At 43.1% G+C, this 15,785-nt stretch overlaps 1 protein-coding gene across 1 annotated transcript; it reads right to left on the bottom strand.

The window, feature by feature from the left end:
• Positions 1-2,868: 2,868 nt before the first annotated feature.
• Positions 2,869-12,527, bottom strand: LOC142908893 (cordon-bleu protein-like 1). Its single transcript, XM_076059542.1, has 2 exons — positions 11,640-12,527; positions 2,869-6,575 (listed from the first exon to the last, which is right to left on the bottom strand). The coding sequence occupies exons 1-2, from the start codon at positions 11,658-11,660 to the stop codon at positions 6,315-6,317; spliced, it is 282 nt and encodes a 93-aa protein (XP_075915657.1). The 5' UTR covers positions 11,661-12,527; the 3' UTR covers positions 2,869-6,314.
• Between the last annotated feature and the right edge of the window lie 3,258 nt (positions 12,528-15,785).

Raw genomic sequence — 15,785 nt, 5'->3', positions numbered from 1 at the left:
CACTCACCCATCCACTCACCCACTCACTCACCCACCCATCCACTCATCCACTCACCCACCCACCCACCCAACCACTCACCCACCCACCCAACCACCCACCCACCCAACCACTCACTCACTCACCCGCTCACTCACCCACTCACTAACTCACCCGCTCACTCACCCACTCACTCACTCACCCACTCACTCACCCACTCACCCACCCACCCACTCACCCGCTCACCCACCCACCCACCCACTCACTCACTCACCCACTCACTCACCCACTCACCCACCCACCCACTCACCCACTCACCCACCCACCCACTCACCCGCTCACTCACCCATCCACTCATCCACTCACCCACCCATCCACTCACTCACCCACTCACCCACGCACCCACTCACCCGCTCACTCACCCATCCACTCATCCACTCACCCACCCACTCACTCACTCACCCACTCACCCACCCACTCACTCACCCACTCACCCACCCACCCACTCACCCGCTCACTCACCCATCCACTCATCCACTCACTCACCCACTCACCCACTCACTCACTTACCCAACCACTCACTCACCCGCTCACTCACCCATCCACTCACCCACTCACTCACCCACCCACTCACTCACCCACTCACCCACCCACCCACTCACCCGCTCACTCACCCATCCACTCATCCACTCACCCACCCACCCACCCAACCACTCACCCACTCACTCACTCACCCACTCACTCACCCACCCACTCACCCGCTCACTCACCCACTCACCCACTCACCCACCCACCCACCCACTCACCCACTCACCCACCCACCCAACCACCCACCCACCCACCCAACCACTCACTCACTCACCCGCTCACTCACCCACTCACTCACTCACCCACTCACTCACCCACTCACCCACCCACCCACTCACCCGCTCACCCACCCACCCACCCACTCACTCACTCACCCACTCACTCACCCACTCACCCACCCACCCACTCACCCACTCACCCACCCACCCACTCACCCGCTCACTCACCCATCCACTCATCCACTCACCCACCCATCCACTCACTCACCCACTCACCCACGCACCCACTCACCCGCTCACTCACCCATCCACTCATCCACTCACCCACCCACTCACTCACTCACCCACTCACCCACCCACTCACTCACCCACTCACCCACCCACCCACTCACCCATCCACTCATCCACTCACTGATTGGTGCACAGGTATTGTGGTTAATGCAGTAGACATGAATCCTTGTAAAAAGGTTTCAGTTTTGTTGCCATCAAAAAGGGGAAAAACCCTATTATTATTACATTTTGGAACTGGCAAAGGAGGTCTAATGATAATTTAACTTTGTGTTGCATCTGCAAAAACTACGGACCGTTCACTGTGAAGCGAATTCGCTGCGTGTCATCCCTGTTGCTATATGCACATTAACGCTCAGGTAATGGAAACCTTCACCTGTGGATGTTCTAGATTTGAAGCTTTCGCGACTGCAATGATCCATACTCTTTGGTTCTATTCGGTAAAGTCACGTCACAAACAACAACAAAATAAAAATTGAAAAATTCTCACGACGTTTCGGCCACAACACAAGTGGCCTTCATCAGGTGAAGGGACCGTGCTGTCATGAGGACAGCATTGGAGTGAAAACAGCCTCCCACACAGCTTAAAGTACGCGACCTGGGCTTGGCTGTTTTCACTCCAACGCTGTCCTCGTGACAGCACGGTCCCTTCACCTGATGAAGGCCGCTTGCGTTGTGGCCGAAACGTTGTGAGAATTTTTAATTTTTTTGCTTGTTACGTGACTTTAGCGAATAGAACCAAAGAGTACCCTGTGGATATATTGAGTGGCTCTCTTTGCGTTACAGAGCTGGGCCATGACCTGAACGACAACGCAGACCTCCCGGAGAAAAAACACAAAGGGCTTTGGAGCTTTTTGCGGCCAAAGATAAAGAAGGTCAGTACGTGACACACTTGCACCCCTGCGTATTTGAAATTGAGCAGTGGTTTTTCTTGCCGTGGTGTTCTCTTGTGACTTCATTAAACGGTGTGTTATTCTCTTGTCGAGAGGAGTGTCATGTGTAGATACACGGAGACATGTTTGTAACAAGATATAGTAATAGGTTTTACCCTTTTGACTGGCACAAAAACTGACACCTTTATTCAAGGCATCATGTTTGCAATAACCACAACACAAGCAGTCAAAATGCAAACAAAAAAGACAACTCTGAAAATAATAATATTGGCACTGTCCTTGAATTTGATTGGTCCACACCCGAGACGGCTTTTCTTAGAGCCTAGTCTCCACTGGTGTTGGACCAGAAGACGCCAAAAGGCGTACTAAAAGGGTAAAACCTATTCCTATATCTTGTTTCTGGCAAAGGAGGTCTCATAATGTAAAAGGTTTCAGTTTTGTTGCCAGAAAAAAGGTTGAAAAACCCCCTATTATTATTACATTTTGGCTACTGGCAAAGGAGGTCTAACGATGTAAACCTTGTGTTTCCTGCTCAGAGCCCTCCAGGCCAGCCGCGCCTCGCACAGGAGACCGGAAGAAGCCGGTCACCCCCTCCCGCACCGTTGGCCTCGCCTTCGACCCGGGCCGCTGGAGCCACGTCGCCGTTTCAAGCACAATGCACCATATATTATCATAGTATGTTTTTTGTTTGCATTTTGACTGCAGGTATTGTGGTTAATGCAGTAGGCATGAATCCTTGTTAAAAAGGTTTCAGTTTTGTTGCCAGAAAAAAGGGGAAAACCCAACTATTATTAAAGTTAAATTAATTAAGCCTTTCAATACGTGGTCTATTTTTTTATTAATTGTACGACGCTTGAAACCCAAGAAACTTCAAATTGCAAAAGGTGTACTATTTTCACGCACGTACCAAAATTATCAAGGTGTTTATTAAATGTTGATATAAACATGCATATTACACCATACTTGTGTATATATATTTTTTTAGGTACACCTCTACGGAGCGTTCACATTGTTCATTGTAACAATACTTCTCCACTAGATGGCAGGATTGTAAAAAAATTAAAATATTTTACACTTAAATTTCGATTTAAAGCTTTCGTGACTGCAGTGATTCATATTCTTGGCTCTTTCGGTAAAGTCACGTTGAAGGGAAACAATAAAGTAATAAAAAAGATATATCAAACAATAAAAATTCTCACGTTTTCACAACTGATGATGACCGTTTGTGTTATGGTCGAAACGTTGTGAGAATTTTTATTGTTTTATATATTTTATTATTTTATTGTTTCCCTTCAACGTGACTTTACCGAAAGAGCTAAGCTTATATATTTTACACTTCTTCAATTTCCCACCGGGTGGCGCTGGTGGCACACAAAATGCAGCAAAGCGCGCAGCAGAGAACGGCGCTGGTTGTGCCAAGGGGTTGAAACTTGCAGCCCGTCACGGTAACCATGGAGCTGTCCAAGCACGGACATTCTAAGCCTCCCAAGCCATTATTAATGCGGCCAAGAAGTCAGTTCACCCACATGGTGGCCGCACACGGGACGTGTGAACATTCCGTGCTCGATTCCAGCAGCCAGCAAGCCCAAACATGCAGCTCATAAACTCGCACGCACGCACGCACAAACAAATAACACGAACAATCCTCTGCATTAGTAATAGGTTTTACCCTTTTGACTGGCACAAAAACTGACACCTTTATTCAAGGCATCGTGTTTGCAATAACCACAACACAAGCAGTCAAAATGCAAACAAAAAAGACAACTCTGATAATAATATTGGCACTGTCCTTGAATTTGATTGGTCCACACCCGAGACGGCTTTTCTTAGAGCCTAATCTCCACTGGCGTTGGACCAGAAGACGCCAAAAGGCGTACAACTCAAAAACAGCGCACCATCAGAGTATTGAGGGCTCGGGGTGAGCATTTACATTATGAGACCTCCTTTGCCAGTAACAAGATATAGTAATAGGTTTTACCTTTTTAACTGGCACAAAAACTGACACCTTTATTCAAGGCATCGTGTTTGCAATAACCACAACACAAGCAGTCAAAATGCAAACAAAAAGACAACTCTGATAATAATATTGGCACTGTCCTTGAATTTGATTGGTCCACACGCGAGACGGCTTTTCTTAGAGCCTAGTCTCCATTGGTGTTGGACCAGAAGACGCCAAAAGGCGTGCAACTCAAAAACAGCGCACCATCAGAGTATCGAGGGCTCGGGGTGAGCATTTACATTATGAGACCTCCTTTGCTATGCATGGGTAGCCAAAGGAACGACAGAGAAATCCAATCACGGCGGCTTTAGGTTCGAAGCCAATTCATGCGCTTTGCCTACTGACACAAATTAGCACGAGGCAGAGGCGATTAAATTTCGATTTGAAGCCTTCGTGACTGCAAGGATTCATCTTCTTTGGTTCTTTCGGTAAAGTCACCATCAATAAAATTCTCACGACGTTTCGGCCATTCTACGTGGTGGTGGTGACTTTACCGAAGGAACCAAAGAAGATGAATCCTTGCAGTCACGAAAGCTTTAAATCGAAATTTAACCTCTACGGGGAGGGATTTCACACAACCTTAAGCACCTGAAGACGGCCTCTTGCGTTGTGGCCGAAACGTCGTGAGAATTTTATCGTGTTATTTTATTATCTTATTATTCTCATTCTACATGGTGGTGACTTTACCGAAAGAACCAGAGGCGACTAGACCGAGAGTGAGCAGACTGAGAGAGTTTGCCGGGCGGACTGATTTCAAGCAATGCTCACATCAGCATCTAACTAGAGATATTTGAGCAGGTGCCACGTGCACTATTTACTTTAAAAATGCTAGCAGTTATGAACACTGTCACAAAAGTAGGCACAGCAACTAGAATATACTTGTAAGAGACCTCTACGTGGATAGCAAGGCTATTTATTATAGTGGAGGGGGGGGGGTATCAAAACTGAAAGTCAGATGACCAGGGCATATTTCCAGGACGCTGACAAGTAAAATACCTTGAAACCCAAAAGATATACCGATGTCTGAAAACTTTAGAGGTGAAAAAATGAGTAGAATATCAAAAAATTAAAACTTCAGAAGGTGCACACGGTTTGAACCATCACCACATGGGGGTCCGCGATTCCAAATGAACTGTAATAATGATAAAAGTACGTGAAAGGAAGACAAGTGTCATTGCATTTGGAATCTCAGAAAAAAACCATAAACAGACCATAGACTATTCTTAGCTCTTTCGGTAAAGTCACGTTGAAGGGAAACAATAAGATAATAAAATATATTTTGTTTAAAATATATTTTATTGTTTCCCTTCAACGTGACTTTACCGAAAGAGCTAAGAATATGAATTACTGCAGTCACGAAAGCTTTAAATCAAAATTTAGACAATAGACTGTACATCAGAACGATTGAAATGAGAACAGAATTATTTCCAGGTATATCAGGGTAGTGTGGAAGGCATCAAAATGAAATGTAAAAAAAAATGTATTGCATGATGATATAAGAAACATTTTTACGCGTTATATATAGGCCTGTAATGTACAAAATATAGTCGCACATGAACACATACACACATATATACAGACGTCTAAAACAAATTGTTATCTTATAAGTCATACCGATAAAATAAACAATTCTAGGTCAAATTTCGATTTAAAGCTTTCGTGACTGCAAGGATGCATCTTCTTTGGTTCTTTCGGTAAAGTCACCACGTAGAATGAGAATAAAATAATCAATTAATAAAACACAATTAAATTCTTACGACGTTTCGGCCACAACACAAGTGGCCCTCTTCAGGTGAAAGGAACAGACCTGTCGTCTGACCTTTATTGTGTTATTTTATTTTATTAATTTATTATTTTATTCTCATTCTACGTGGTGACTTTACCGAAAGAACCAAAGAAGATGAATTCTAGGTCAATAACCAGGAGGTTCTATTGACAAGTCTAAAAGAAACTGCAGGGAAGGTAGGCTTTAAGCCAGCCTTATAAAGGACCGCCATGATAAAACGAATTTTTTATTCTTTGGTTCTTTCGGTAAAGTCACCACCACGTAGAATGAGAATAAAATAATAAATTGATCAAATAAAATAACAAAATAAAATTCTCACGACGTTTCGGCCACAACACAAGCGGCTCCAGCGCTGTCCTCCAGACAGTCTCGTCCCTTCACCTGATGAAGGCCGCTTGTGCTGTGGCCGAAACGTCGTGAGAATTTTATTGTGTTATTTAATTTTATTAATTTATTATTTTATTCTCATTCTACGTGGCGGTGACTTTACCAAAAGAACCAAAGAAGGATGAATCCTTGCAGTCACGAAAGCTTCAAATTGAAACGAATTTTTTGTTCTTTTCCATCAGCTCAAAAGTAATGTTAAAACAAAACCTCTGCTCCTGTCGACGGCGTACACCTCCTTGACGCCGAGCTCGGACAGCGAGCACGACGTATCGAGCAGCTCCGTCTCGCTGGCGTCCCCGAACAGCGCCGTGTGGTGGACGTCAAGCTCGCACTCGTTGCAGATGTCGGGCAGCAGCGCTTGCAGGGCCACGCGCGGGCTCGCCAGAACTACGGTCTTCTTACGCGCTCGCGAGTAGTTCACCATCAGTCGCACCGTTTGCTGAAAAACAAATTAAGTGATGTAATACTCTTTGCTTCTATTCGGTAAAGTCACGTAGGTAAAAAAAATCACGACGTTTCGGCCACAACAACACAAGTCGCCTTCATCAGGTGAAGGGACCGTGCTGTCACGAGGACAGCGTTGGAGTGAAAACAGCCAAGCCCAGGTCGCGTCCTTTAAGCTGTGTGGGAGGAAGCAAAACGCTTTGACAAAGGAATTAGTATAAACATGAGCACGATGTACGTAGGAGGTGCATGGGCCATGACCTGAGCTTGGCTGTTTTCACTCCAACGCTGTCCTCATGACAGCACGGTCCCTTCACCTGATGAAGGCCGCTTGTGTTGTGGCCGAAACGTCGTGATTTTTGTTATTTTATTTTTTACCTACGTGACTTTACCCAATAGAACCAAAGAGTATGGATCCTTGCAGTCACGAAAGCTTCAAATCTAGAATTAAGAGATTTAAGTAGAGGATCGACGAATTGAACGCTGTCGTTAACAAATCCCCTCTTCGTTTACCCTCTTAGGATCCAGCTGTCAACGTTCATCAAATTTCTCCATTTAAAAATGAAATACTGGGCTAGGCTGTGGATTAAGGGGGACTAAAACTGGGTTACACTTGGTCTGAATTACAGTATAAAACCTCACGATGTGCTGTAGTGGAGGTTCAATGGGACAGGAAGCCCACCTCTTCACACAAATAACAATGTTATTGTATTTGTCTCTCAGCCAATGGGGCCTCTGCCTTTGCAGGAAAACTCTGCACCAGTTTCGACCTTGTGGATTGCCCTTTTAAACAAATGCTGTTTCCAGCTGTTGAGAACAGCAGCACCATTAAAGCTATGGTGGATTTAGCAGCAGAAAACAGAAAAACTATACACAAACTCAAGTTTGTGGTGGAGGATCATGGGTAATGAATACATAATACACAGACTGTAAAATTATGTTTTGTCTTTCTGTTCCCCCCCTTGTACTGTGACTCTGTACTGGGCTCATGCTCAGTCCCAACAAAAACCTTTTTGTAATGATGTTTCATCCATTCTGCCTATGGACCTTCCAGACCAATATTTTCCAGCAGTGCAGACAAAGCATGATTTCAGAAAGTAAGCTGGTTTCGAATTTCTGGATCACATCACCAGTATATAACCTGCTTAACAAATGATGCTGTGTAATATTCCATATATCCTGGATGACAGGATGCATGCATTTGTACCCCTGGGGAGAGCCTCTAACTAAGCAAATTCATCGTGTAACTTGTATGATTCACGATAAAGGTTTTTGGGTGAGATCGCGTTATTTATAAATGTGTCGTAAAACCCTCCACCACCCAACATGGCCAAAGCAGTAAACATGTGTCACGTTCACAAAAGACAAAATATTCTAGATTTGAAGCTTTCGTGACTGCAAGGATCCATACTCTTTGGTTCTATTCGGTAAAGTCACGTAGTAGGTAAAAAAATAAAACAACAAAAATCACGACGTTTCGGCCACAACACAAGCAGCCTTCATCAGGTGAAGGGACCAGCCTGTCTAGAGGACAGCGCTGGAGTGAAACACAGCCAAACTTAAAGGTCGTAGTCTGAGCGTGGCTGTGTTTCACTCCAGCGCTGTCCTCGAGACAGGCTGGTCCCTTCACCTGATGAAGGCCGCTTGTGTTGTGGCCGAAACGTCGTGAGAATTTTATTGTTTTATTTTTTTACCTACGTGGTGACTTTACCGAATAGAACCAAAGAGTAAAAGACAATTAGTTCACTACTTTAGCCCATTTGCGCGTAGAAGAGTGAATCCACAACATAATTTACAACATTGTGAATACGACGTTTCGCTGGTGATTAGATCCAGCATCATCGGGCAATTCGCCAGAATGGTGAAGCCCTCTCCGCTTGCTCCCGGTCTTAAATAGAGCAGCAGTAGGGTGACGTCATCATTTAACTCATATCAGGCGCAGCGATTAGAGGTGGATAGGGGGAGGGTATTGTAATTATATAATAGATTGGTAATTATTCAATTGTTATTAATTACTAGTAGTTTCCCCTATAAGGAATTGTAGTTGCAATATATTTAATTTAACAATAAGGGTTACGACACGTTTATAAATAACGCGATCCAACCCAAAAGCCTTTATTATGAATATTGGTCGCGAAAGCCTACGTGTTAAACTTGTAAGATGAAAATAAATGCACCAAAGGTTATCGGTCTGTATCCAGCTATATGCCTCTGTGTCTAGTATACAATAAACAACCATCACAAGATAAAATCTAAGACGTTTTGTCATTTGGTAGAATATCAACTAATGTACCATGGCCTCTGGTACAATTGGGCTTTCACAACATTTACATACTCGCTAAACATTCTAAACTAGCCCCTGATCCTGGTGTACAATGCAAAGCCACCACAGGAGAGAAGATCAAGGCCTTGTTCACTGATCCCCAGGATTAAAGCACCTGCAGTTGCTAAGCATGCTTAAATTACATTTCAGACTAAACAATGCAGAGTAGAATTGGAAATACGTAATAGATTTGGATATCATGGAAAACACATGTCTCTAATTACCAATATCTATCCATATCTCTGTTTAAGAGCATTTCATTATTGTAATTTAATTGTACTTGTGTTGGTGTCAATAAAGTAGGAAATATGGAAACAGTTGCATAAAACTATGACAGTATAGGCTGACCTGGGCTATAAATCAAAAGTAAACGCATCTATGCCTCTATGTAAGGAACGAGACAGGAAGACTTCTCCACAAATCTGGGATGTCGCCTGATGAAGCTGGTTGTAATTACTGGCAAAACGTCGTACTCAGATTGTAAATGTTGTGGCTTGGCTCCCCAACACACCGGTGTGCTGTACTAGTACACTACACTATACACTACACTATACACTACACTACTATACACTACACTATACACTACTAGACACTACACTATACACTACTATACACTACACTATACACTACACACTACACTATACACTGCTATACACTACACTATACACTACTATACACTACACTATACACTACTATACACTACACTATACACTACACACGAGTGCTGTACTAGTGACGAATCGTCCACGTTCTGTTTACGCGACAGCCCTTACTAGTTGGCTGTGTCGGTCTGGTGGCGGGTTTTCACGACACAACATTTATATATTTATACGCGGTCTAACCCAAAAACCTCTATGATGGATATTGGTCGCGAAAGCCTGCTACGTGTTAAACTGACCAACTCCAACTCTGCCTGACCACCACAGTCCTACTCAAATAGTCACACAAAGTGGCTGCATCTTAGCCCTTCGTATTATTCATAAGACTGCCGGTCTCCTTTTACCAATTGAAATCTTACTCCAACCATTCACATATTTCCAAGAGGAAATTTGACTTCCTCATTACTACCAAGTAACGAGGCAGTCAAATTTAAAAGATTTAACAAAAAGCATCGTACGCTTTTCGAAGCAGACTTCAACTTTGCACAGAAGAACGGAACGGTCCAACTCTATCTTCTCAATAAAGCCAAGTATGGCGCGTAAATACTTTGATCTAAAAGCAATCCATCCTTTTCACTGAATGCAAGTGATAAATATAATCACAGCCGGTGAAGTGACGAGAGGGAAATATTTTCCCTTTAAAATTAATTAGGTTGCAATGTTTATACAAGTTGCTTAAAAGTAAAACATTTTTAAAATAAGAATGTTTGCATAGCATATTCCACCCATGGATAAGTATTATCATCATCATCCGCATCATCATTCAGTATAAATTTTCTACTGGATGAATGCTAAGTATAGCCTGGTAAAAACATGATCTGCAGGCGAACTGAGCCAAAGCAAAATGTAGTTACTCTTTGTTTTTTTATCAGTAAAGTCACGTATAAATAATAAATAATAAAATAACATAATAGCGTACGACGTTTCGGTTGCAACACAAGCAGCCATCATCAGGTACAGAAGAGCTAAGTTTACGAGAGAGAGGGGAGACACAACCTCAGATGTATACACAGACACCCAAGTAGGGGGGAACTAACACAGATACAACAGGGGACACAGAGAGAGAAGCATACCAGACAAACAGGGTTTAGCAACATTTGGAAACCATATAAAGCAACACAGTCGGTCGGTCAAAACACAATCAACGCGTAGTCCGGTTGATCACGCTATTTCAAAGATTGATAAATTGCAAGTTGTAAACTGGCGGGTAACACCAACCGGTGCATCCAGTGAGGCATGATGTGATAATGGCATTTCATCATGTTTCATTAGTCAAGATACCAAAATCCAACCAAATCCAGTCTCACAAATATTTCCATTCATAAGTAGATTTGACCCGAAGGGGTCAAGGTTTCCCGATGATAACTCATCGCGTGACGGTGTAGTCGGCAGCATGCGTGCAAGGTTCAGAAATGAATTCCGGCACATTATCACAAAGGTCAAATCGGAGAGCCATGTATATAACATGGTAATCCACAGATGGACCCTAATACAAAACTGTACAAAATCCTTTTACCTGTAACAACACGTGAGACTTTCTACAAAGTGTCAACAAGCACGACACGGCCGAGGAAATGTGTGAAAGACGCCTAATGCAGAAGCTAACCAATTGAGGCAATGACGTCTAAAATGTACTTAAGGAGAATTTAACTAAAATTGTGTACTGACAATGTACACACATGCTGTGTTAACACACACCCATAGCCACACCTAGCTCAAAGTGTAGTTTCAAACTCTTATAATTCATCTAATAATAGTTATTTGCATGTACGCATGAACCGGGCCACTTTGCTTACACGTCCATTTTTCTAATCAGCTTTGTCACTCCGAGATCTCTACGCAGGTTTCAGCGTGTTTCGACTGTACAAAGTCTTGTCTACGACGAGGCCGCGTCAGCGAATCAACGCTTTACCTCCGGGACAACGGGCTGCATCGGCTCCTGAGTCGGTCATCAGTGGCGGGCCGAGGCTTTTTAGGAGGAAGGCCGTCACTCCAAGATCTCTACGCAGGTTCCAGCGTGTTTCGACTGTCAAAGTCTTACCTACGACGAGGCCGCGTCAGCGAATCAACGCTTTACCTCCGGGACAACGGGCTGCATCGGCTTCTCCAGTCGGTCATCGCCGGCGGGCCGAGGTTTGAGGAGGGCTGTCCCAGCACCGAGGGCCCCCAGCGGTGTGCTGGGCCCGTACTGTAGAGGCGATGCATCGTCCCTCGATAGCAGCTCCAGGGTGTGGCCGTCAGGGCTCAACCGGTAGGGACCGCAGAGTTCAACCAGGAGGTCCGTCACCGTCCTGCTGCTCACACAGCAACACGTGGGCAGCAGCAGCAGCTCCAAGTCAACGTCAAAGTGTGAGTCGTGCGTAAGGACATTTGTTGTTCCCGACTGAAACCCGACTCGTAATTTAGAAACCAGAAAATTGTTCAAAAGATGCAGCGTGATATTCTTACAGCATGGCTATGAACGCTCGCGGATGCGTTTGTGTCATGTTTACATTCGATGTGTGGAGTGTAATTTAAATTACTGTTTACGGGGCCGTAGCAATGAGTATGGAATGTAAGTAAAAAATTGTACACAATGCATCTTCAAAACACTCACCATCCTAACGTATTACAAGGAGGGGGATCAATCATACGTCTTGTTCACACTCATGGATTTCAAACACGGCTTAACAAGTTAAAACGTGTTGCATGGATACAAAATATACTTTTAATGTTGTATTCAAAATGACCGTAAATGTTTTCCAAGAAATAAAATGGCGTGTTTATTATATCCATAGCGATTATTTGCGCATTTAACAAATCCCAAAAAAAATAACACACCGGCAGATGCAATCACCCAAAAGATGACCACATTACAGACAACTGGAAATAGCTCATTATAAAATTGCTTGCAAAGAGGGCAATTTGACCTCGCGGCCATGAAGATTTATGCTTCGTGAAAATAACACATTTATTTTAATGCATTTAAAACCCGCTGTGTGAGCACAGAAACATTCACGTGGAGCCAGTTTTACCTGGGATCATTCGCCACCCACGCAGCACGTCCACCACTCTCATTAAACTCCACTCACCACTCTTATTAAACTCCACTCACCACTCTTATTAAACTCCACTCACCACTCTTATTAAGCGCCACTCACCACTCTTATAAACTCCACTCACCACTCTCATTAAACTCCACTCACCACTCTCATTAAACTCCACTCACCACTCTTATTAAACTCCACTCACCACTCTTATTAAACTTACACTCACCACTCTTATTAAACTCCACTCCACTCTTATTAAACTCCACTCACCACTCTTATTAAACTCCACTCACCACTCTTATTAAGCTCCACTCACCACTCTTATTAACTCCACTCACCACTCTCATTAAACTCCACTCACCACTCTCATTAAACTCCACTCATCACTCTTATTAAACTCCACTCCACTCTTATTAAACTACACTCACCACTCTTATTAAACTCCACTCACCACTCTTATTAAACTCCACTCACCACTCTTATTAAACTCCACTCACCCACTCTTATTAAACTCCACTCACCACTCTCATTAAACTCCACTCACCACCTTATTAAACTCCACTCACCACTCTTATTAAACTCCACTCACACTCTTATTAAACTCCACTCACCACTCTTATTAAACTCCACTCACCACTCTCATTAAACTCCACTCACCACTCTCATTAAACTCCACTCACCACTCTTATTAAACTCCACTCACCACTCTTATTAAACTACACTCACCACTCTTATTAAACTCCACTCTCCACTCTTATTAAACTCCACTCACCACTCTTATTAACTCCACTCACCACTCTTATTAAACTCCACTCACCACTCTCATTAAACTCCACACACCACTCTCATTAAACTCCACTCACCACTCTTATTAAACTCCACTCACCACTCTTATTAAACTCACCACCACTCTTATTAAACTCCACTCACCACTCTTATTAAACTCCACTCACCACACTTATTAAGACTCCACTCTCCACTCTTATTAAACTCCACTCACCACTCTTATTAAACTCCACTCACCACTCTCATTAAACTCCACTCACCACTCTTATTAAACTCCACTCACCACTCTTATTAAACTCCACTCACCACTCTTATTAAACTCCACTCACCACTCTATTAAACTCCACTCACTACTCTTATTAAACTCCACTCACCACTCTTATTAAACTCCACTCACCACTCTTATGTAAACTCCACTCACCATCTCATTAAACTCCACTCACCACTCTTATTAAACTCCACTCACCACTCTTATTAAACTCCACTCACCACTCTTATTAAACTCCACTCACCACTCTTATTAAACTCCACTCACCACTCTCATTAAACTCCACTCACCACTCTCATAACTCCACTCACCACTCTTATTAAACTCCACTCACCACTCTTATTAAACTACACTCACCACTCTTATTTAAACTCCACTCACCACTCTTATTAAACTCCACTCACCACTCTTATTAAACTCCACTCACCACTCTTATTAAAACTCCACTCACCACTCTCATTAAACTCCACATCCCACTCTCAGTAAACTCCACTCACCCACTCTTATTAAACTCCACTCACCACTCTATTAAACTCCACTCACCACTCTTATTAAACTCCACTCACCACTCTTATTAAACTCCACTCACCACTCTTATTAACTCCACTCACCACTCTTATTAAACTCCACTCACCACTCTTATTAAACTCCACTCACCACTCTCATTAAACTCCACTCACCACTCTTATTAAACTCCACTCACCACTCTTATTAAACTCCACTCACCACTCTTATTAAACTCCACTCACCACTCTCATTAAACTCCACTCACCACTCTTATTAAACTCCACTCACCACTCTTATTAAACTCCACTCCCACTCTTATTAAACTCCACTCACCACTCTTATTAAACTCCACTCACCACTCTATTAAACTACACTCACCACTCTTATTAAACTCCACTCACCACTCTTATTAAACTCACTCACCACTCTCATTAACCTCCACTCACCACTCTTATTAAACTCCACTCACCACTCTTATTAACTCCACTCCCAACTCTTCTTAAACTCCCACTCACCACTCTTATTAAACTCCACTCACCACTCTTATTAAACTCCACTCACCACTCTCATTAAACTCCACTCACCACTCTTATTAAACTCCACTCACCATCTTATAAACCTCCACTCACCACTCTTCTAAACTCCACTCACCACTCTTATTAAACTCCACTCACCACTCTCATTAAACTCCACTCACCACTCTCATTTAAACTCCACTCACCACTCTTATTAAACTCCACTCACCACTCTTATTAAACTACACTCACCACTCTTATTAAACTCCACTCACCACTCTTATTAAACTCCACTCACCACTCTTATTAAACTCCACTCACCACTCTTATAAACTCCACTCACCACTCTCATTAAACTCCACACACCACTCTCATTAAACTCCACTCACGCACTCTTATTAAACTCCACTCCACACTTATTAAACTCCACTCACCACTCTTATTAAACTCCACTCACCACTCTTATTAAACTCCACCACCACTCTTATTAAACTCCACTCACCACTCTTATAAACTCCACTCACCACTCTTATTAAACTCCACTCACCACTCTCATTAAACCTCCACTCACCACTCTATTAAACTCCACTCACCACTCTTATTAAACTCCACTCACCACTCTTATTAACTCCACTCACCACTCTCATTAAACTCCACTCACCACTCTTATTAAACTCCACTCACCACTCTTATTAAACCCACTCACCACTCTCATTAAACTCCACTCACCACTCTCATTAAACTCCACTCATCACTCTTATTAAACTCCACTCACCACTCTTATTAAACTACACTCACCACACTTATTAAACTCCACTCACCACTCTTATTAAACTCCACTCACCCACTCTTATTAACTCCACTCACCACTCTTATTAAACTCCACTCACCACTCTCATTTAACTCCACTCACCACTCTTATTAAACTCCACTCACCACTCTTATTAAACCCCTCACCACTCTTATTAAACTCCACTCACCACTCTTAGTAAACTCCACTCACCCACTCTCATTAAACTCCACTCACCACTCTCATTAAACTCCACTCACCACTCTTATTAAACTCCACTCACCACTCTTATTAAACTCCACTCACCACTCTTATTAAACTCCACTCA

The sequence above is a fragment of the Petromyzon marinus genome, unplaced genomic scaffold, assembly GCF_048934315.1.
Source record: "Petromyzon marinus isolate PM22_M1 ecotype Great Lakes invasive population unplaced genomic scaffold, UKy_Petmar_22M1.pri1.0 PM_G_Scaffold_11, whole genome shotgun sequence".
NCBI classification, from domain to species: domain Eukaryota; kingdom Metazoa; phylum Chordata; class Hyperoartia; order Petromyzontiformes; family Petromyzontidae; genus Petromyzon; species Petromyzon marinus.
This window is presented reverse-complemented; position numbering and strand designations above follow the sequence as displayed.